Consider the following 24,174-nt stretch of genomic DNA (forward strand, 5'->3'; position numbering starts at 1 on the left):
GCAGCAGGCCACCAAGGTCACTTTCCTTGTGCTGGTGAACATCATTAAGCACAGTGAAAAAATAAAAAAATCTGTTCAGTCCATAAGGGGTTGTGAGTGATTTGTCCTGCATCGCTTGCACATACTCATGTCTTCCTCACAGCAGTGGGGAATACCCACTTGAAGTGAATTTTGGTATCATCTTTCAGCAGGGCCTTTGTTTTAATCATCTTTCCTAGGGAGCGGGGAGAGCTTGAATTATGAAGGGGGATGGTTGATGCTGGCTGAGCATCACCACAGGGAAGGCTGCAGCCTCCTCCCTGCTCACCCTGAGAGGCCAGATAAGCTAAACAGATTACAGGGATGAAGGGGCAAATTGGAGGCTACTGAGTGCTCTGCTTAAAAAAGGAAAGAGGGACTGTGAACTGAACTAAAATACTGTCATTTGTATCTACTGCAATTCATGCTGAAATCATGATCATATTCTGCCACAGGCAAGGACCTAATGCTGAAGGTACTGAAGCATATGTTTGACTTCACTCCTGTGAGTTGTCCCATTACAATTTTATGTGCTTAAAATAACAGGACCTTTTCTCTCTTGGTGAAGCATATGCCTTGGTTTTTGTAGGTTTATGTAGGCAAATGGAGAGAACTCTATCATTTTCCAGAGAAAAAAACATCCTTTCATAGGGAAATATTTTTTCCACCTTGAATTTAGAAATGCATCTAGTGTGCTAAACTATTTTTTTACTGTACCCACAAATTTTGCTTTTGCAAGAGAAAAAAAATCCCCAGCAGATAATTGAAAGGGAATAAGGGAAATGAGACCTTGTCCTCATTTCCCTTGACAGTGGTTCAAAGGGTCTGCAAACATCTCTCCTTGGGGACTGATGTCTCCTCTGCGAAGCCTAATTGTGTGGCTCCTGCTCAGGTAGAGAAATGCTCATGGAAGACAGCAGTCCCACGATTTTAGCAGGGACCTCTTGCTTGCATCAACTCTGCCAGTTAAAGGGAGGTTTGTAAATCGGACCTGAGACAGAGAGTTCCAGGCAGGAGTGCCAAATAAGCAAGGGTACTATTTTCAGAAAGAGCCTCAGGATTTGTCTAGACCGTGAGTTAAGCATGTGTCTGAGCCTGTTCTTGAGTTCAAGTTGGCCCAACTTGGGGTTGTTTGCACGTAAACATAGGTGCAGGCACAGGCTTAGGAGCTCCCAGGCTTTGCTGAGGGACAGAGCCTGTGACCACTGCTGGCCCAAACCTTTGCTCCTGTGGCCCGTGTGGCATGAGTGTGGCTTCTTGTGTGCTTGAGAGGATGCTCTGGCTGTGTGCAACACCTGGCAGGGAGCCCAGGGCATGGCTAGGAACACGGGGAACATAGCACATGGTGGGAGTCTGCGTTCAAGCCTGCCCTTTGCCTTGCGGTGGAGAGGCTGCCTATGTGAATTGAATACACTTGTTTCATTAATTTTAAATGGCTCTTTCTTCTCCTAAGGTCACATGTGTGTATTTGAAAGCTCCATCCCAAATTCCTTGGTGGTAATTTTGGCCATTGTTTGAAAATTGTTATTGTTTTTCTGTGTGATGCCACAGGCTTCGCCTAGCAGAAACTTAGTGACACCCTTAAGCTACTTCCTGAGGAGTCCTATCAAAATTACCAGCAGGACTGTGATGAATAATGGTAGAAAATGAATGTTTTCAGGATTAGTCACTAATGGTAGTTGGTATTTCTACCTCATCTGTCTCTCTTGCTTTTATTATTTTCCTCTCCACAGCATTTTTTTGGTTAAATGAAAGTTTAAGTAACATTCTTCCCATTCAGTATAAATAATTAATAACCTCGGGGTATCAGAAATGCAGTGCAAGCTTCCTAAAAGCATTTTCAATACATAAAGAAAGAAAAAAACGAACCTCAGACCATCACTGTGGACATCTGGCCCCCTGAGAAACCACATCTGCAATGTTTTCTGCAGACAGCTGTTACAGCACAAGAGTGGGCTCAGGATACCACTGATGGAAGCACTACTTGGTACAGTCCTGAAGAGATGAAGCAGACTCCTATTTTTCTTTTTTTTCCCCCTCTTGAAGCCAAATCCAGGTTGAAAAGAGCCATCCTCTTGGTGGCTGCTGTGAGCCGGCAGGAGTCCAGTGGGGAACCCTGTAGAAAGTTGGCTGTGGCTTCCAAGCTGTGGTTTGGCACATATCCTCTACAAGATCTCTGCCAAATATTCAGACTCCTTTTAAGTGTGTGTGTGTGTGTGTTTTTTTTTTTTTTTTTTTTTTTCTTTTCATGTTGGCATTTTATTTAGCTGTACCATATGAGTTTAAGGCTGTTAGTTTGATATAATTTGTCGCCAGAATGGGCTGTTTTGTGTGGGGTTCTTTGATGGAAAGTAGAAATATGAGGTGTATGTAGAAAGTGAACAAATTGCGTTGAGAGGAGGTTGTAGGAAAGGTAATATGAAGCAGTAGCAGTGATACTGGGTCTGGTTAGTGTATCTCTTCTGTGTGGGGATTTGACATCACCTCTGCATGCCAAGTTAAGGAGACTCTTGGTTCTCACTGTCAAAGTGTGAGAGAGGGGAGAAACACGGACACCCAGCAAAATTTCTGATCTTTCCCCCAGAGGCATTAAAACACAAGTTCTCCAGCAGTTGTGCTTGGTGAGTGCAGTGATGAGTCCAGGGTGATCCTCCAGCACTTCCCTAAATTTTCCTTTCCAAGGGAGTCTGGGATTCCAGAGTGAACCCTTTGCTGACCTGAGCACTGACTGGGGAGTTGCGTCAGATGCAGCAGCATTGTTCTGGATCAGCCTGACCTCTTTAAAAAAAATAGGTATTTTTCCAACACTAATAGAAACCTTAGCTGAGGTTCTCTCCCTTTCTGTGTGTGTGCCTGAGCACTAAATTAAAAAAAAAAAAAATAATCCCAGATGTGAATCTATAAACCATCTGTTTAAAATAACTATTGTGCAGGACTATAATTAAAAGTTATTTATTATGAATCTTGGGATCCTATTATGGATTTGACTGACTCCCAGGTTTCTGACTTAGCAAACGGTTTATGTATTTATGGGCCATGTGTCTCTTCCGCACTTCTTGGTGCCAGAGTGCATGTCCTTTAAACAAAAGGGAAGAAAAATCCCCCACCCTCCCATAACTGTTGGCTTCTGATCGTTGCCGTCTAAGAAGTGTTCTCTTAAGAACAGCAAAATTCAAAGTATCTGAGAGCTTTCAACAGATTCAGAGACGCTGTTGACAGCACAGATGGAGGCTTGGTAATACAGCTCTCCTGCATGCAGCTACTTAGTGACTTTCTAAATGTATGGCTGAGACAAGTAATGAAATGTTATGATTACTGGGGGTAGGAGGGGACATAATTGGAAGGAAAGGATTTGTTACTTAAGTCCTGTTTGCTCTCAGCCTCCACTTTGCCCTTGTGAAATGGGAGGGGAGGATGCAGCAGAAGTGAAACAAGCAGATGGACAGTAGACATTAAGAGCAGTGTTTTGGGCAACTGGGTGAAGGAAAAAGCCCAGCCTCCAGATGACAATTACTCTTTTGTTTTATTTTTGTACTTCTACACCCAGTGGACCCAGGAGATCTGCACTGGATAATGCCTGACTGCAATAGACTAAACAATGATTTACCAGCTCTGCTTTATCTGCTGCAGGCCTGTGATGGATCAGCATGGTACATTAACCCTTTCCTCCACATCTGCTGACCTTGTTTTCCATAAGTTATAGTGTTGCGATAAAACAGCAGGACTTTTGAAAAATAATTTTGGGATAATAGTAATAATACTAACAGAAGCAGTAGGAGGATGCACTTCCCTGGAGCTACCTTCATCTCTTCTTCACAAGGCATTTTGTGATGAGGACTATGCCAGGGCAGCACTGTGTTGCAGTTGTTTCTCTACTGTATGTTTTTTCAGCAAAAGGCCCCACACGGAGTGGTGGGGCTGCAACCCTGAGTGATGCTATACCTCATACCCTGGAAGAGCAGCCCAGCCCTGATGACGGGCAGTTAGGCAGCTTGGGATGACATCTAAAACCAGCCTGTTTTGGAGCTGTCTGGGCCTTACCTATAACCAGCTAGAGAGGATGAACATCAGCTTTGTATATCCCACTCTGTTTTGGTGCTTAGCTGCTCTTCTTGTGCTGGCAAAGCACAAGATTTACCTGGGATACATGGAGCTGTCCTTTAAGGCAGGAGGATGCAGCTTCTCCACCAAGGGACAGAGCTAACCTTCCTCTTTAATTTGTGTGTGTGTGGGGGGAAGAAACAAACAAAAAAACCAAAACAAACAAACAAAGAAAAAGGTGCAGTAGGTTTTGTGTGGCATCTCCTCCCCACCTTTTAGCACTGTGCTGTAATAACTGAGCTTTGAGTCAGTGATCCAGACAGCACTCAGGAGAAATTGCCTGGGAAGCTGGGCTCCATGAGGAATTTGCCCAAGTAGGCCTCTGTGAACCAGAGAACTAAAAAAAAAAAGCAGAGCTATGTTATTTTTTTGTCCCTCTCTCTGCCATCTGCAACAATAATGTCATCCTTGAGGAGGGAATCCAATGGGTACCTGCCCACTGGACCCTTACACACATCCAGCCCAGCTGGATTGGTTCTGAAGGGCACTCTGCACCTTGCTTCTCTCAGAGGCGCACGATGCATGCTGCAGCTGAGTGAACCATGTTCTCCACAGGAATACACTCTAGACTGAGTTTTGACTTTCCTTCACACCCACTTTCATCATGCTGAAGATTTTCCCATAGATGAAGGTTGTGGGGCTGATGGGCTTATTAAATCTTTCCTTAAGCAAACTCATTTAAGAGAATCAGATCTTAGCAGGACCCTTTAAAATGGACTGTAGCTGAGTTGGTAAGCTTGATTCTGCTACCCTTCAACAGACTTTACGGGAGCACCATGTTCCTGTAAAGGGAATAAAGATTCCACTGAGCACTTTAAAAGAGATATTGAACCAGTTGCAATTCTGTGTCGTGGTTGCTTTGTGCCAGTCCAGAGCTACAGACCTGCCATAAATTCAGCTTAACCTGCTGGTTAAATTGCATTTATGGTCGCTCTGCAGTGCTGGAGTGATGCAGAACAGTCAGCATGTAGCAGTGACCTGGCTTTTTACAGTAATCGTTTGTGTTGCTGCAGCTGCGCTTTAGGGCCTGATTCTCATTTGCTAATTTCACACCGTCTTGGGGAGAGTGAGTCCTCATTTACACTGATAAGACTGAAGTGCCTTTATAGCTCCCATCAGATCAGGCAGTGACTTTGAAGTAAATAAACCTCTGATTTTAGACAAAGGGCTGGAGTGTAATAAAAGCTGCGTGTTATTCTTCACAGGCACCTTGAATAAGACCACAGGGAGCAAAATAAAAAAGACTGGAAAGCACAGCTTCTTTTTCTTTAGTTTTATGATTTACATTTTTCTAGCCCTTTGATTTTTTGGTCTCTAATTAAGTCATAAGATTGGGTGAGGTGAGTACTTGCATGTACTAGATGGCCACCTGTGTCACCTAATGAACTGAGCTACTAATTATAGGTGGAGGTGACTTCAGAGGGCTACTTAAAGTAAGGAATTTGAAGTAGCAAAATTTTACTAAAAGAAACACCCAAAGTATTTGTTTTGTGCACCTATTTAATGGCAGGGATGACCAAAAGGGTTAACACCACTGGGGCAAGGTAGGCAATAAATGGAATATTTCTGCTGCCTGCTGTTGCACATCGTGCATTGACATTCCTTAATGTGGTCACTGTGCTCTTTGGCCTTGGGAAATCACTGGCTTTCTGCCATAGCAAGATGACACTTGTAATGTACAGTGACTCTGTATGCTTGTGGTGTTTCATTGATTCTCATCTTTTTGGGGAGAAAGATGAATTACACTAATCATCTTGTCTGATATAGTACATAGTAACCTCTAGATAAAACTGATTTTCTGCAGTGGCAGAATTTTGTCTTCTCTGAGGTTACCAGCTCTTTCTCTGCTGTTTGTCCTTCTGTCACTGTGAGAAGCGATTCCTGAGCTGTGCAGTTCATGGGGCAGCTCCTCAAGACCCTGAGAATGTTTTAACAAGCACATCATGTAGGTAGTTGTTCATTTAAGTAACATGAATTTCTTCAGTGCAACACATTTTCTGTATGAGACTGGGTAGTAGGCATGAATTATTGTTTAAAGTGGGCTTTAAAAGCCATTTACTTGGGCTCCTGGATTATTTGATGACTGTTTTCTACTTTTTTCCTTTAAGAGAAGAAAGGTGTATTGAATCACAAGGGCCTCTCCTGAAGCAAAAGAGCAGACTGCTGGCCCCAGATTTTGTTTTCTGAATTGCAAGAAATGGTAGATTTGCATTTGATTTGCTTGCAATAGCTCTTGTCTTTTTTTTTTATTTATTTTTTTTCCAGAATAAGGAAGTGACGTGCAAAAGGGAGAAGTGTCCAGTGGTCTCCAAGGACTGTGCTCTCGTCATTAAGCAGAGAGGAGCTTGCTGTGAGCGTTGCAAAGGTGCCATTCCCTTCCTGTCGTTTTCCCTCTTTTTAAAATGTTATCAGTGCACATTTAAGTTGCCAAAGATAGGGCTAAATTGGGAGCTTCTTGGCTGTCACCAGAGGCTAGAAGAGGGCAGTAACCATAATTAAAATATAGATGTTTACAATGCTGAGGGAAATACATAAATTCACATATTTGTATTGCAATTATTAGTTCTTGCACAACAACAGTCCTTTAGAAATACATATTTTTTCTTCATCACTATGTTGTCAGTTTTTTGAGAGTTACCCCTGTTCTAATTTTATCAGAAATGTTTTAGGTCAACTTCAATCTGCTAGTAGTCACCAGTCAGTAAGAATCTCTTTTACTTTTTATGTGGTTGGAAGAAGTAAGAATAATACTTCTGAGTAATGAAAAGCAGAGTAATTGTCCGTGGCTATTCCTATTTCTCCTTATACTGGACACAAACCAAGCAAACTTTATTAATTGTATTAAATCTTTCCTGATTTAAACAATAATATCGTGGACATTTTTATGAAAGCCAAATAAACAACAATCTGAATATTATACATTTATTTATTGACCAATATTGTATATTCCTAGCTGTTTAAAATGAGATAATGATCAAATAATAATAATAATAAAAAATGTAAGCATGCATGGCATGTATCTGCTGTGTTTAACCACATAAAAATATGCTAATAGATGAAGTTGAAAAGTAGTCTTTTTTATTTACATTGATGCAGTAAGTAATATACTCTAAAGCACAAATTTTGCTGAGGGGCTGCTTTCACAATCAATGAGGTGAAGAATGTCAAATTCAGACAGCTTTATTTTATTTTTCCTCTGTCATTTTTCAGTTCTCCACTGGTGATTGTGTGGGATTAAGAGAGAGATAGGGTAGGATAAATTGTTGGGAAATAAAAGCATTTCTTGTCTTCCCAGAGGAAATACAAATGCAGGAAAACAGATTACACTGAAATTCAGATGGAAGAGACATGATGGATGTGTATTTTTCCTGGAAGGTTGCAGAGGTGTGTTAGATGCTGTGCTTGTGATTTGCTTCTGTGCTGCAGCTTTGGAATAGGTTTGGCAAGTCCCAGTTTGGGGATTTGTCTAGATACATGACACTTAAAAGAGAAGGAAATGAACTGGAAAAAACATTAAAGCATTACTGAAACAAGAATTCGAAATTACAGATTTTACATAAATTACATGTAATTAAGTTCTTTTGTCAAACCATGTTTAGTATCAGCTTTGTAGGAAAAGGTTGCTAAGTGTCAGTTGGATTAGGATGGAGTTTGATTTTTCAGTTTCATCCTGGGATGTGTATTTGCTCAATGGTCTGAAAAATCTATATACATATATATGCATATGAAAAGAATGAATGTTTCAAAGCTGAACAAACAATATTTTCATTCAAACAGTATTTTAATTCAGACTCCTTTTAAGATTTTCTGTTTATCCTGAACTGGGGTGAGTACCTGCAGAACATTATTGGTAGGCTTGAGCCTGGCATATGCAGATTGGTATGCTTGACATCTCTAATGGAATAATTGATAGAAACTATTCAAAAATAGAGTTAGGAGGCACATGGATACTTGAGATAGAAGAGGGATGAGTTAGCTAGGGTCCTTTGAATGTATCAATGGACAGAGAGATCTCACTAACAGGCATCCAACAAGATCCCTCACAAGGAAATTGCTGGAGAAAATAAGCAGCCCTGAGTTTTTAGAGATACTCTTCTCGTCAACAAATATGTAACTAGTGTATGGTTGTTTTCATAGTAAAAAAAGGTTGCAAATGTATCGTTGCAAAGATCTCAATTTGTCAAAGTGCTCTAGACATGATCTAGGAAAGGGGTGAAGAGGGATGGGAAGTTTGCTGCTGTTTGACCCAATCTCTGTAGCATTGTAAAGCAAGAGGATGGCCTGTGAAGAGCTGCAGAAGGTTCTCAGGGCACTGAACAACTGATGACAAAGCAGCCAAGTTAATGTGGATGGGAATAAATGGATGCACACAGGACAAAACAGTCCTAACTTTACAAATACAATACTGGGCTCTGAGTTGACAATAACTGGATGCCAACTGTTTCTGAGTGTTATAAAGGATACTTCTGTGGCACCATCAACTCAACCTTCAGCAGTTCTTCAAAGGGAAAATTGAATGATGAGTTTGTTGGGAAAGGAGCAAAGTACAAACCGAAATGCCCTGTTTTCCCTCTGAGTCAAACAGGCTGCTTATTCCTGCCCTTCTGGAGTCTAAACTAGAGCTATGGACCTTGGTCTCTATTTTTCAAACTTCCCAAGGTGTCTCTTAGTAGCTGCTATCAGACAGAAGACCCCTTGACTAGAAGGGGTTTTGGTCTGATCTAAGATGGCAGTTTCTATGAGCTTAAAAGGCAAGAAGAACATTAAATTCATATTTCAAACAAAATAAAAAGCTCTCAAGGACTGAATTTTCAAAGTAGATGTGAAATTTCTGAGTGAGTTTTTCTGCACTTTCTGCAAAACAAAATATGCACCCACATTTAAAGTCTTGACACCACCCTCTGTCACCAGGTTGCTCTGGTTCCAGGGGAAGAGGCTGATGGAACCACCTCTACCCCAGGGGAGGCTGCTTGCTCTCCCACCACTCTGAACACTGCTGAAGAGCCTGCTCTGTTCTGTGTGAGACCTAAAATGAGTGTCCCATGAGAGGGGGGGTAACTGGGGAATCAAGGCTGCAAACACCAGCCTGGCTGCAGGCTTCAGCTACTCCCTTTGGGGCCCAGTGGCTCCGCAGCACTTCCCACACAGAGCTCAGCTGCAGCCAGGACTTGGCCCTGCAGCATTTATTCTCAGTTACTATTTTGTCAAGCTGCCAGAATGCCCATGGGGGAATGCAAGCAGGAAAAGGGAAACAGGGATTTTATTTATTTATTTATTTATTTTTTTACTAGTTGCATTTCATCTAAACATGAACAAAAACGTTACCAAGGAAAGACATCAGAACCTGCCGGCTTTTTTTTCTTGGCTTTGTTCCCAGAGTCTGGGAGAGCTTAATCAGGCCTTAGAGGCTCTTGCCAGCTCTCCTTGGTAGCTTCAGGTCTTCCTACCTTGTGAAGAAATGAATGAATGAGTGAGTGAATGAATGCTGTCATCTGAATGCAACATCAGGAGGACAACATTAAGACCAAAGGGCATGTTCAAGAGCAGACTTGTGTAGGAAGGAAACCACCACTCATGAGCCATTTGTGACATCTCTGCCAGTGCATTTTATTCTATCATGAGGAGCACAAGGACATTCCTTGCCCATTGCAGGGGGGTTGGACTAGATGACCTTTAAAGGTCCCTTGCAACCCAGACTATTCTATGATTATATCTGCAGCAGTGCACACATCTGAACTCTCCTATTCAAAGCTTTGCATGCAGGAGAAAGTGAATTGCTGGTAGAGAATTTTCCTGCAAATGTTTGTGTGCCGAGCATAAGCCCCTTGCTTCCATTTGGGTATTTGTATGCTGTAGGGACGGACAAAGACACCTGTTTCTTCATGCACCACAGCCAATCTTTACTGTACCCAGCTCATATTTATATGGTTTCCTAAAAGCATTGAGTTTAATTCTAATTGGTTAGTAACTTTTTGCTTACTCAGTCCGTTGGTCAGTAGTAGCTTATATGTGTGTCTGTCAAAAACTTTCCTCTCTAACGATGCTTTCATACCTGTCTCCTAAACAGAAAGTGCTTTGCATAGGTTAAGTCTTTCTTCTCACAGGTGCTTGTTCTTTTCTCATGGGAACTGGTCAGGCTAAGCTGTTAGCTGTACTTAGACGAAGCAGCAGGCCTGAGCCATGGTTTTACAAGGCCTTTCTTTTGTAAGGTTTTACCAATATGCAACAGGATGCTACTTAGATAATTTCTAGCACTTCTTTTTTCATGTTTTGTAATTAACAGAAAAAGTAACAGCCACTAGTATAGCATTTGCAATCAGGAAATTCACTGTGGTGGGAAAGTAGCATATGAAAAAATTTGGCTTTGCTTTGTCACAGGATCACAGAATATCCTGAGTTGGAAAGATCCCACAAGGATCATCAAATTCTGACTTCAGGCCCTGCACAGGATAAGAATGTGCCTGAGAACATTGTCCAAATGCTTCTTGAACTCTGTCAGGCTTGGGGCTGTGACCTCTTCTCTGGGGAGTCTGTTCCAGTGCCCAGCCACCCTCTGGGTGAAGAACCTTTCCCTAATACCCAACCTGAACCTCCCCTGACACAGCCTCATTCCCTCGGGTCCTCTGACTGGTCACCACAGAGAAGAGATTGGTGCCTGCCCTCCCTGGCCCTCTGCTTCCCCTTGTGAGGACATTGTAGGCTGCAATGAGGTCTAAGATTTAAATTAAGATTTAAGATTTAAATCCTCCAGACTAGCCATGTGTTTTAACACTGTTCTTGACTTTAGGCCCATAGGACCTTGATTGTAGTTGAGTTGGTGGGGCAGAGCTCATTTCTGCTTTGTGTTTGGGAAAAGTCTGGAACAGAGAAATGTGGCCCATGATTATGGCTCCCTGCTGCAAGGAGAATGCAGGCAACTCAGTCTAATAGGAAAAGTTTTCAGTAAGATTATTCTTTTGACAGATATTTACTGTAGTTTATAAAACATACTATGTACCTCTAGCATGCTATTCATTTTGAAAATACTTAAAAGTTAGGCCCTCTTATTACTTTTGCATAGGATAAATAGGCCACTTTTCATCTCTCATTTTATTTAATATAGTTAATGAAAACATATGAGGTCACTGAGATTATAGAAATAGATTTGGCAGCATTATCTTATTTAGTTGGATGGAAACCTGTCACTTAGATACAGAGCTCTCTACACATCAAATAGTAAGTTACTTGCACTCTGAAGAAGTGATTTAACTGGCTCAGGACTGCATAAAGTTTGCATTTCTAAAATTGTGTGCCATATTCTACTCTGTTATCTTAAGATCTTAATTTTCTATGGATGTGCAAAGACAAAGTTGGTGGGAATTCTTTTACAACAACGAGAATTGTCAGACTTTTCTTTCACTTCCCATGTGCAATTTTGCATTTTCTGTTCTTGTTAACTTCTGAGAATTACTGTGTTTTTGGTTTTGTGGGGTTTTTTTTGTAGTTGGTTTTATGGTTTTGGGTTTTTTTTAAATAATTAATTATTGATCTTAGAAATTCTTGTGCTATGCTCCACTGATATGGAATCTACCAGAGAATGGAATCCCAGCCCAGGCAAAAACAGTGCTAGGTCTACTAAATATTGAATATCCAAAGATATCATAGTTAATTGTGCATTTCTTGGGAAGGATATCAAATACTATGGTTGAGGATTGCAGCCAATTTCAACTGTTAGGGCTGGTTTGCAAAGGAAATTAGAGAGAGGTTGTGAGATTATCAGTGTTCTGGCTGCTCTACTAACAGGATTCATATGTACCCCTCTGCTTTGTTTGCCTCTGGACACTCCTAGTATGAGGTACCCTACACCAATTTGGTGTCCTGCTGCAAGACTGACTGGGGGGACCTTTTTGTAGGGCCCCAGTGGGGCACTATAACTTGCAGCCCATCCTTGCATGCTCTAAAGCCAGCTGTCGGAGGCAAGGGATAATACATGGATGTAGAGGGATGGGATGTGAAGATGATAGGTATATTTTCCTAAAGAAATTTCTTTCACCTTCATCTGAGTAATCTAGACCCGGCTTCTGTCAGGGACTGGCTATGAGATGGTTTGAGGACATGATCAAGTCTTAACTTTTCTTTTGGCCCTTCTCACTGCTTCTGAGTCTCTTGGTGTTCCAGCTCTAAACCAGAAGGTCTTTTTCTTGAGGCTGGAAGTACAGGTTCATCTCAGTGTTCATTCAGATGTTAGCTTTTGAAGAAAAGACAAAAGTTTTGAAGCAAATAGCCACCAGGGATAGTACCATTCAGTATCATCACAATGCCACCTTTGATTACATCTGGTTATGTGTAAGAAGAGGTCACTGCCTTTCCATTCTTTCTTTGAATTGACACTTCTAAAAAAGGCCTTAGCAGGCACATTTGATATCTCTTGAATGTCTGGTGTATTCTGTTGTGTTCAGTAGCGCCTCAAATTTAAGATACTCTTATTGCCTTGATGAATTAATTTTCCATTATATAAGAAACTTTTAATGAACAGTCTTGTCGTGTTGTCATAAACAGTTTTCCCATCAACCATCAGATTTTCACATTGATGGTTTTACATGTAATGTTTCTCTGGAACAAAATTATAAGCATGTTAGGACATTTAGTACTGGAATAAGATTTTTTTTTACTATTTAATTTTGAAGGGGTAAGCTGTGCAGATGATGGATGATTTTTCTGGTGTGAGAAAATTGGGTACAAGAGCAAGTAATTTTGTCACTGGGCAATGTCATTCATGACAGCCCTCATAACCAGAAAGTTCTCCAGCTGCCAGGCTTGGCAAGCACATTGGATATCAGCTCAAGATTCAGTGGCAGCTCTAACTGTATGCCATTTTGAATTGCAAGGCTCTTAGGAACCCTGCACGGCAAATTTTTTTCACCTTATACATGGAACACAAGACATTTGGGAAAGGAAGAATTCCGTTCCAGTGGTATGCAAGAGGCAAAAACAGCACTGGGAGGAGTCTTTGTTTCTGCTGCTGTTTGCTCAGCGCATATAGGCTGCTGTGTGTGTGAAGTGTCCTAGCACAGCTCACCCCCGTGGCCTCTTCACTCTGCTGACTCTGCTGTGTTGGGCAGCCTTGATATGGCCCCTGTGCATCCCTTGGGTATTGCAATTGCCATGGCTCGGCTGCAAATAGGTTTGCTTGTACTTGGTTACAGAGGAAAGTTGGATTTTCACTATTTAGAGCTAGACTTGATAAGCATGGGAGGTTTTGTATACATTTTCATGCTTCTGTGTTGACAAATGAATACCAGGGTTACTCAACAGGAAGTTTAATTTTCTGGTAGCTGTCAATAGCTCCACCATCACTACGACATGTGAAAATATATTTCATAATAGGTATATGTGTGATTCACAGTTCTTTTATTTTGGCTAACAGATTTCATGCCAGGGAAATACTGCAGAATGTGCAAGTTATTGGTGTTTTGGTTTTTATTTTTTTGTTTAGCGTTTTGGGGTTGGCTCTTTTTTGGCTAGAACTTGTATTTAGTGTTAGCATGCCTGGATCCCTCCCTGAGGATTAATTAATCAAACGCTAAATAAAACATGTCTTCTGACTCTTTTCTTTTTCCTGATGTTTATTTTCCATGCCAGTAGAGAGGTTACGTTTTTTAAACAGAAAGTGGAGGGAAAGCAAAAAAAGACTTAATAGGAGAAGAAAGATGCTGCAGAAATGAGGGATGAGGAGCCAGTCTATTGTGCACCAATCTATCACTTTCTCTTGGGAGAATAAGGAAATGACTTGTCTATAAAATTCTCATTAGACTAAAATAAGCATGAGTTTCTTCTGGAATCTAATTAGGCAATGTCAAATTGAGTAATAAAGGGTTGTTTTTTTAATGAACTCCTGAGGACACTGGCTGAGCTTTAGCACTACTAAACTGTCTGTTACAGTCAATTTCCCTATCTTCATGGTACTGTTATATGGGTGGGTATCTGGAGAAGAAAGAAAAAAAGGATCATTTATCAGAGTTGTAGGATTTGGAAAGACAAATAGGTTCCTGATCATCAGCTTGTCCCCATGCCAATAGAAAAATCTGCTATAATTTGCCTCTTTTGTTGTTCTAGTCCAATTCTCTGTGAGGATGCTTGTTTTAGAATGAAATTGTTCTTTCAAATTAAATTGGCCAAGGGTTGGTTTATTATATTTGAAACAAAGGTGTCCAAGTATGGCATGCACAGTACTGAAACAAAGTAGCTAAATAATTATATTAGAAGTTATTTAACTATTTTGGCTTCTTTTTTTTTTTTTTTTTTTTTTTTTTTTTTTTTTTTTTTTTTTTTTGGTGCCAGAAGAACTAAATCTGGAGGATCATTTTGCCTTTAAGAGGTGACTAGAAGGTAATTACCATTAGTTTCTACTGCATATGCAACAATTGACCAACTTCAAAGTATTTAGTGGTTTGGTTAGATTCAGATAAGCAACTTTAGGCTTGCATGTTTATTCAGGACTTATCTGAACTATTTGGGTTGAAGGAGGTAATGGCAACAAAACCTACAACTTACTGAGAGTTAATATTTTACATTAATAAAACACCAGCTATTTTTAAAGAAAGGAGCAGAAAAGACTGAAAAATTAGGACACACTGCTTGACTGATATGAATCACTTTAGCATTTTTAAAATGGATGTAGACCACTAATATTTAACTTCCTTCCATATGTGGTATCCTGAAGGTTTTCCATATGGGGAATATGAGAGAGGATCAAATTTACTTATTAATGTCAAATCTTTCACATACTCCTTTAGAGCGTTCTCAAGCTTTTTGGGTTCCCTTTTTGAAAACTTCCTCTTTAACCCTTTTAAAGTTTTCTTTTAAGTAGGTATTCAGGCAGAAGTAAGTAGATAGTGTTTAAGTGATACTCCTAAGCTCTGATCTTTCTTGATTTATTATTTTCTCCTGCTCTTCCTTTGAATGGTGGATGGAGAAAATAAGTTAATATACTATTTCCACAGGGCTTTTGGAGGAAAAAAAAAAAAAAAAAGCTTTAAAAGGTTTTTAGGAACTTTAAGTATCTTTCATCATACTCTGTTGTGGAAATTGACATCAGGGACTTTGCTTATGCCTTTGAGCACAAAATATTCAGTGACTTCTACTTTCCAGGCCAAATATGGTGGACCTTTAACCATGGATGAGCCAGAATGGCTTGACTGAGTTGGCACATAGAATGCAGCAGGTTTCACTCAGATGAATTTAGGTGAGGCTCAGAAATTTCCATGGTATGAGTAAGGGGACTAGGAAAGTCCGGCTATATGTTTGCAGGTGTCAGCTGAGAGATTTGTACACTGAAAGTGAGGTTCAGAAAAACTAGCTGGTATGTGGGCTTTGTTTCTTTTTCCTTTTGAAGAGTGAGTAGTGGGTGTAGCTCTGGGGTGTCCAAAGGGCAGAGTGTCAGGGCACACCTGTGGTCAGAGACAGGTTAAAGCGTCATCCAGAGATTGTAAAACACTCCTTTCTTACCCCATTCAGTTTTGCCTGACATTCAGCCTTCCCCCATCTCTCCCCGAGGCTGCTTGTTATTCTGGCTAACTCTCCCCTTCCTAAATGCTGCTCCTTCTACTGAGCATCTGCTGAAATCCAGCTCCCACCATGCCCCGCACTGGTGTTGGATGGGTGCTGCTCTGCCTCCCTCGTTCAACCTGCTGGCCAAAGCTCAAGAGCAGTCTTAGTAGCTCCAGTGCTTCTGCAGTCTTCTCCATTCTGGTTCTTGCTTTTAAACTTCCCTTTAGGTGCCTGCAGACTCTCCTTACCATGGTTGCTTCTGGTATACCATCCGCTTGCTGCTTTCCACAGGGACAGTGGCTGGTGCTGCAGGGCAGAGGATTTTGTAGCACAGCTTGGATATACACGTCAAGCAAGAGCAGTGCTGACTGTATGAGTGCACCACCTTCATGCTTTGTCAAGCAGACTAATCCTTGAGCTGAAAATTTCAGCTTAATATGCACATCTGTACATGCAGATTAGCCCAGGGTCATTAGCTTTCTTATAGAGGAAACATTTTACATTAAAGAACATAATTGCTGAGCAAATATTTAAGGTATTTTGCAGTTGCTGTTGTCCAACATAACCGCTGATTCTTGATTCTGGTAAAATACAGACACAGCTATTTAACAACACAGCTCATACCATGTTGAGTGTCCTGCACACTTGTAAATTGTTTCTCAGACTGGGACCAGTATGACCTGGGCTTCAGCAGCTTGGGGATGTTAAATACATTGAATAGGCTCTGCATTCATCAGGGTTTTCAGTGAGCAGTAAGTGAGACTGTGCTGCAAGATTTAACTCAGTGTTTTTCAGAATGGAACTTCAAAATGCATAAGAGGAGTATAGGGCTTCACACTCCTCTCTTGATGTGTTGTCTTGCATATATGAGAGGTCAGAGAACTGTATTTAATGCACTGAGAATCTGAACATTTTTTTTATTATTCAAAATAATTTCATAGGGGATTTGCTACTTAAAAATATGAGACTCAGATGTATACTTTGTGCTTTTCAATATTTGTCAAAGATGAAATTATCAGAGCCAACTTTGAGAACATTGATCATCTTTTTTCAAAAAAACCCTGTTTCAGCTTAGATAAGTGAAATGGCCACAGCATCTACAAATTTCTCCCATGTTGCTTTGTATTTATCCTGGAAAAAGAATTTCTGATTACTGCAAATCCTGAAGTACAAGTCTTCTGTTGTTTAAGAACTTAAATGGAGGCAGTTAACACATTTGCAAATGGTCTTTATATATCACAATTCCTTTAAATTTTGTGTTGAATTCAAAATGATTTTAAGGAGATTTAAAGTTCCTGAGTACCTCAGACCTCTGACTCTCGAGTTTTCTTTTACAGTGCGCTCAAAGATTTACTGGTGTGGGGCTGATAAATTGCTTTTATTTTCATAAGGACATCAAACGTATTCCAAAGCAGGACAGTGCATCCTACACAGCAAAGACTTAAGAGTAGTTGCTGAGGTAGGGTGTGGAAACAGAATGGTGCCATGGGCATTGTTTGACTGATTGTAGCTTTGTGATTCTGTAGCTCTATGTGCAGGGCTGTGTTTCAAAGTCTTTGGCAAAACTCCTGCTGGTTTCATGGGCTCTTTGATCCAGCTAATTTTGAATAAAATATACTAGGAAAAAAATGTAAAAGCAATAAATGGAAAATGGGCATTTTTCCCACAGAAAATGGGGTATATGTTATTTCCAAAATTTTTCTCAGAACCACTCTAGGTCTCCAAAGAATTATTTTTTAGTTGAAACAATTTTGCATTAATAAACGAACTCTTTTTAAACAAATATTATATTTCTACTTTATAAGTATTTTTTGGTTTTGCTTCTCTGGTGAGTTATTTTATTATTTTCTTTGTGTTATTTTTTGGTTTTCTTTTTTTGCAAAATACCAGAAAACGGCAAAAGAGAAAACCAAAAAGGAAGGGAAACTAGTAGGAACATGTAATCAAAAATGTGAAAATTAATGTTTGTTTTGGTGTTTGCTTTATGGCTCCATGAAAATTAATTTTGCACAAAACAAATGTGGGTTGATCGAGTGCACGGGCAAACAAACCTGTTTTCTGTTAACCAAGTTGTCATATAGCACACAAAGACGAATAAAGCCAAACTCTATGACAGTCCAAAATGTCTCCCCATGGAGATTGACCACACACACATGAGAACTTGATGGCGTTTAGTTCATGTGGATGGTGATCCCTGCTGTCATGAATATGGAAAGCCGTAAAGGAGAGCTCTGCCAGTGTCAGCTCATCTATGCTGAGCTGTGCTTGCTGAAGAGCTCTCCCGAGGGCTTTGGTTAATGGATGAAGATAGCATGGCCAAGCTAGATGATGAATGCTTCCTGCTCTTCTTTTACCCCCTTTCCTCCCTCTCCCCATTCCAGTGCTTGAGTAACTGAGTAGTTCCTGAATGGACTGCAGACTAAGCACTGACATCCATTTTCAAGTGAATTGTCAGGATTTTGGTTTGTCTTGACCAGTCAGAGTTAGTAAGGAGTTTGGCCAGCTGGGCATCAGCAGCCAGTGTCTGGGGCAGTGCTGCCAGTCCTCCTAGGACACAATCCTACTTTTTCATCCCAGCTCTATCTCTTATGTTAGCCCAGGGGAGAGGCTGAGTTGCATTTAGGATGCTGCCCTGTGATCCTCAGCAGTAGCCTCACACAAAATTTGCTTCAGCTGAACTGATGGAATTCTCTCTTGTCATCTAGATTGCAGTTTTGGAGGAAATACGTACAACAGCTCCATGAAATGGCACCTCCCCAGCAACCCCTGTGTTACATACCAGTGCCAGGTAAGGATGTCATAAAAATCGTGCTAATTGAGTTGTAAGCTTTTCCCGGGAAGCCCTGAGCCTTCATTTATCCAATCCAAACAACCTGAAATATTTTATGCCCAAAGCACAATATGGGCTTTGCATTTAAAGTAATTTAAATCCACTCAGATGCAGCCAGCTATAACCAAATATTCAGAAGTATAGGTTTAAAATTACTTGAGTACCCCAATACCCAAACTTTGCTGAAGGAAAGGTACACAGCCATGCAGTTTCCTGCTGTCTTGACCTTAAAGTAAGTCCTCTTTTCTTCAGCATTCTAAGCCTTTTGTGAGATAGAAATTATTTTAGTAATTGGACACTTCTGTGTGTATGTGTCCATGGGTTTTACCTTTCTTGAAGAAAAACCCACAACCAGATCTTTTTTTCTGGGCTCCTGCACTGTTAACACAATGGTATTTTTGGTAGTTTGGCTATCTGCAACCATACATTTTCAAGATTGTTGCTTGTCAGGCTCAAACCAACTAATTATGTAGGTAGTTTTAGCTTATGTCTGCAAATAGGTCTGCCATTTTTGCTGACAGTTTGATCTGGTTTTAATAGTAACACTCAGGCAGCTACTAAGAATGGCAGTTGGAAAGAGAAGATTAGTGAGTATGAAGAGCTTCTACTAAGAGAAGAGATTTTCAAGGTTTTTTTTTTTTTTCTTTTTCTGTAATATTTCTGCTCTGTGAAACCAACTCTTTTTTGAAAATTAATACACTGAGATGACTGATGCTGGAGCAGTATTCTGTATCCTTGCACTTAGTGAAAAGAAACTCACTACATGAATTTAGGTATGTTGCGTGAAATGGTCAGTTCTTCATTGCCTGTTTCAGCGTCTAAATGCAAAACTGGGTGATCCTGTTTACCTTAGATTCGCACATTTAAAAAAAAAAAAAAAAAAAAAAAAAAAAAAAAAAAAAAAAAAAAGCCTTGCCTCAAACAGCTGTAAGCAGAAAAAAAAGTAGACCCTTACTTACACCCAGGTTTGTTCAGGACTCTTGACTTCTCGAATAAGTACAGGAAATGTTAATTTACTAATACTTATCAGGCAAAATATCAAAGATAAGCGTCTCCCCTCTACAGAACAAGATGCTTTCATCTGTTTTCTAAGTTTATTTTCCTCCAATAGGAGAGGGAGGAGAATGCCTTGTGTCTGGCCTGTTTTCACCAGAGCTGCATGGCAGATTACTGAGGTTAAGGATTTCTGATAAAGCAGGATTCTTTTCCCTAAGAGGATGCTTGGTTTTTTTAGCCTCATGCATTTTAAGGCAAATCCCATGTCTGGAGTCAGGGAGACTGAAGTGGGTCTTTTGACTGTGGATTAACCTGAATCCTGATACCAGGCAGCAGGTACAGAAAGAAAAGAAGTTTTGAAACCCAGTGCTTTGTGGCATGTGCTGGGCTTTTATTCTACTGACAGTAATTGTGAATTTTTACTTGTTAAAGCAACCACAATGCTAACAATGAATGTGTCTAATCTGCTTCTTTTCCAGGAAGGCGTGATAGTAGAATCAGAAGTACAGTGTGTTGTTCATTGCAAAAACCCTTCCAAACTCAGGGGAATGTGTTGTCCTGTGTGTCCAGGTGAGATTTCATGGTTAAGGTGCTGTTCTACAACTGTGTATCTAATAACACCCATCATCACCTGGGAGGCTGCCTCTGGCCTTGTCTGTTATATTCGACAAGTTACCAAAATATGGGCTGGTGACTCACAATGAACAAAATGACACAAGATTTATTTAATATGTTTTAGTAGAGGACATACAGACCAAGGGATACATAGGCAATATCCTGTGCTAATATTCACAGGTGTGTTTGTCATTTTTTAGAGGGTCTGTAAGGTGGGTTTGCATAACTGATGAGCATGATTTTGTTAGGAGAGGAAGGGTAAGAGGAATTTTAAAAAAGGAGATTAACTTTTTGAAAGTAAGAGTAAGAATGGGTTGCCTTTGTGAAATGCAGTGGCAAATTACCATGGTTTTTAGGTTTATTTGATTTTATCAGAGATTTTGAAGGCAAGTACTGCTCCAGTTGTGATATAATGGGTTTATTATATTTTGATTTGTTATAATATCTGCTAATATCTATTAGACAGGGAGTAAGAATGAATTACTACGAAGCAAACAGCCTAAACAACTGTTTTAAAGGCACTTCTAATGGGAGACTTAGCCTCGCCTCGACTTCATTTTTGCAAATTTATCTGCTGTAGAAGGATGTTTTCTTCTCCCTCTGCCTCCCTCAAAGACATGTAGGGTTTCTCAAGGATTTGTTCAGGATTTTGAAGTGATTTGTTTTCTTCTGAAGTGATTGTCTCTCTACAGCTACCTGAAAGGAAGTTGTAGCAAGGTGGGGATTGGTTTCTTTTCCCAGGCAACCAGTCACAGGACATGAGGACACATTCTCAAGCTGTGCCAGGGAAGGTTCAGTCTCCTCTGACAACATCAGGAGGAATTTCAGCATGGAAAGGGTTGTTCAGCTTGTAATGGGCTGCCCAGTATGTGGGAGTCACTATCCCTGAAGGTGTTCAAGAAATGACTGGATGTGGCACTTGGTGCCATGGCCTACTTGACTAGCTAGTAATCAGTCAAAGGCTGGATTTGATATCTTGGAAGTCTTTTCCAACTGAAACAATTCCATGTACTATACGGAGAGGATGGCATGATTTGCTTCTCATACTGTTGTACAGTGGGGTGTGTTAGGGAGAAAACTCAGCATTCTATCTTGAGTTAAACTTACTCAAATTCTGTTTTCCAGGTTGTGTATTTGAAGGGAGACTTTACAATGAAGGAGAAGAATTCAGGCCTGAAGGAAATAAATGTACCAAGTGCTCTTGTATTGTAAGTATTTGCCTTTTGGCGTTGTATCTCCCTGTATAAACTTCAAAAGGCACATTATTATTGCCATAACAAAGCAAAAAATATAAGGAATCCAACACTATTATGCTTTCTTCTCTTGGAATTCAGGTCTCTGTTGAAGAATTTATGTCATTAATACATTCTATCACTCACATTTTGAGTTTATAATCTTTTCTGAGACCTTTCACTGTATGAGATGGAGCAGGTTATTTGGGAGAGGGCTGATCTGGTGAATTAGTGATGCCTTTTTTGTGACAGGATCATGCAGGAGGAGACAGAAATCTTTTTTGCCTTCATTTATTGATCAGTGTTTTTTAGATACTTCCTTAAGCCAAACTTTTCCAAGGATTCCTTTCAGCTATATGCAACAAGGGCCTTAGCTCTGAATTACTGAGTGAAAGAATGAGGGTTGCCTCCTGAGGCTGTCCCAGGTGGATTTTTGGCTTGACGCTTGATGAAAAGGTCATATCCTGGATTTTATTCTTGACTAGTAACAGTATAGAGAGGAAGTAATAACTGCATCCTTCGAGTAATGAGTGCAGGCTTCTTTTTCACTTCCATTAAGTTAAAAGGTAATGCTATATGAGTTGGGGCAGATAACTTTGGCTTCTTTTCTGTAATCTGTGAGATGAGTAAAACATGAAGTTCAAATCTCTGCTTTTGTTGCAATTTGTGGGCTGGTTATCAGCAGAATATGTAAGGCTTTACATTTCACCAGAATGCCAAGAAATTAGTCAGTACCAGATACTGTTCTCCTGCATCATAAAATAAAAAAGGAGGAGAGAAAGACAGACTTCAAAAATAATATATCTTTACACATATACACACATTTAATGAAGCTGTTGCAGAGTACTTGAACTGTTCTGTGGGGAAAAAACCCTAGTAATCTGGAAAATTAATTTACACTAAGTAATCACTGCTCCTGTGGAGATCAGGGTGCTCAGGTAATTTTTTTTTTTTTAAGTTTTAATCCTGTAATAATGAAAACATGCTGTCACATGTGTCACACTGATATATGCCCTGGGCTCCTGCTCTGCTGAATGCCTTCAGTCCCAGGCTGAGAACTCCCTCTGTACTCCTCCTCTCACTTCAACTTCAGCTGTAAAGCAGTAGCTTTACACTCCGGTTGTCTTTAGTTATGTTCCTCAGGGTAAGGCAGTTCTGAATGGTGCAGAAGTCTGTGGAGAAGTCTGTGGAACATGTGGGTTCTGCTTTGCTCTTTTGTAAGTTCTGTACAGATATTGTCTATTGCCCAGCTATTGGTGTGCCAACATCTCCTTGATCAACTTTCCTTTGTTCTCTATCAAAAGCTTCTGTGCTGAGAAGAGCATTGGAGGGAGATATTTGGGGAGAGCAGTGTAAAGAAATGGAGGAATAAAGGGTCACATCTAGAAGTCTGACCTTGAGAGTTACCAATCTCTTGGTTAGAGAAGGAAATGCATCAACTATTGAGAGTAAGAAGTTTAAAGTCACTTAACTATCCCTTCCAGAAAGGACAGCATGATTGTTTGGGATGTTAATGACATCTGTATAAAGTGTCAGCTCTCAGTCTGAATCTTTCTGACAGCTAAAGAAATGCCATCTATGTGTAAGCCACACCAGACCTCCCTTCCCTCTCTCTGCAGAGCCTTTTTTACCCTCTTACCTGTTTCCCCCAGAAATGGAGCCAATTCCTGTGATTTAAATTTGAAGTAAATAAAGAGAGCATCCTCAGGGCTGTGACAGCAGTTTGCTGCCTGCTTTGCATCCATTCCCTTTTGGGACTGGGTCCTCAGTGAATCTCTTATCTAAGCAGTTGGTGGATGGATGTCTTATTTGAAGATACCTATCTAGTCATGCAAGTGATGGAAACAGGCTTGTGTGTGATGCACTGTAATTTGTGCAGGCTTTAACAGATGGAGGGAAACTCTTCAGCCCAAGTTAGATTTCTTCTGGGATTTCAGTCTTTTGTGGAAACTTGGCATAGGAAGTAGTGCAAACTTTTGCTAAGGTATTTTGAAGATAGGTGTATAAGGATTCCAGCTGCTCTTATTTCAGGGTGAATTCTGCATTTCTTGGGAGCAAGCTCTTCAGATGATGGATGATTTTGGATTCCACAGCCTGTCACTGTCCCAGGGGTAGCTCAAACTTGGGACTGCAGATGCCATTGAACAGGAAGAAAGTGAAGAGGGATGGCTGTGGTTTGTTTTTCTGGAGAGATGTAGGATTGATCTGCAGTCACTAAATGTATTAAAATGAGGAATTACTTAAATGAAGTATTTTTATTGTTGCAAAATGATGCACCCGTAAGTAAGTACACATCTTCAGATCTGGACTGTGGGAACACATTTTGGGACAGCACTTTAGTAGTTCAGGCTTGTGGTATTATCAGCTCCAAATGGTATTTACTAGATACTACTGAGTACCCAAAGAATGTGAGATGGTCGTTGTTTGTTTATTTGTTTTTAACACATTGTTTGTGCAAATGAGGATAAGACTGGGATCTTGGGAGCTGAGGGTCCCCATCTTGGTGGAGCAGGCTGGCCAGTTGGAGGGCTTTCAATGTGTTCCATGGCCCTGAAGGGCAGAGAAAGCAGGCATGGCTACACCAGGGCAATCCACTCGGTCCTTAACTGCCTGATGCTCAACTCATTATTATGGTTCCTGTTTAACACCACTTGTGGTCTTAGCTATCATCTACTGAAAACCAGACCTAACCCACCAGTCTCATTTCATGGAGGTCAGCGAAACAAGCCATTAACTAATAACTTTTGGGTTGTTCCTGAGCCAGGCTGTGCTCGTGGCGGCGAGGCGGAGATGAAAGGCCCTGTATTCCATTACCGCTCTCCTAAGTGAGCTGCTCCTTGGGGCGACTAAGAT

At 40.5% G+C, this 24,174-nt stretch overlaps 1 protein-coding gene across 2 annotated transcripts in view; it reads left to right on the forward strand.

Annotated features, from left to right (window-relative positions):
• Nucleotides 1-24,174, forward strand: part of BMPER (BMP binding endothelial regulator) — a 145,535-nt gene that overhangs the window by 16,214 nt on the left and 105,147 nt on the right. Inside the window, exons 3-6 of one of the 2 annotated variants that reach the window (XM_083863580.1) lie at nucleotides 6,385-6,484; nucleotides 18,354-18,436; nucleotides 19,954-20,044; nucleotides 21,215-21,297. In XM_083863580.1, coding sequence (XP_083719706.1) covers nucleotides 6,385-6,484; nucleotides 18,354-18,436; nucleotides 19,954-20,044; nucleotides 21,215-21,297 — 357 coding nt within the window. The remainder of the gene's footprint in view (nucleotides 1-6,384; nucleotides 6,485-18,353; nucleotides 18,437-19,953; nucleotides 20,045-21,214; nucleotides 21,298-24,174) is intronic. The other variant, XM_083863581.1, reaches the window with a different exon arrangement.

Source organism: Zosterops lateralis, assembly GCF_965231275.1.
Source record: "Zosterops lateralis genome assembly, chromosome: 1".
NCBI classification, from domain to species: Eukaryota; Metazoa; Chordata; class Aves; order Passeriformes; family Zosteropidae; genus Zosterops; species Zosterops lateralis.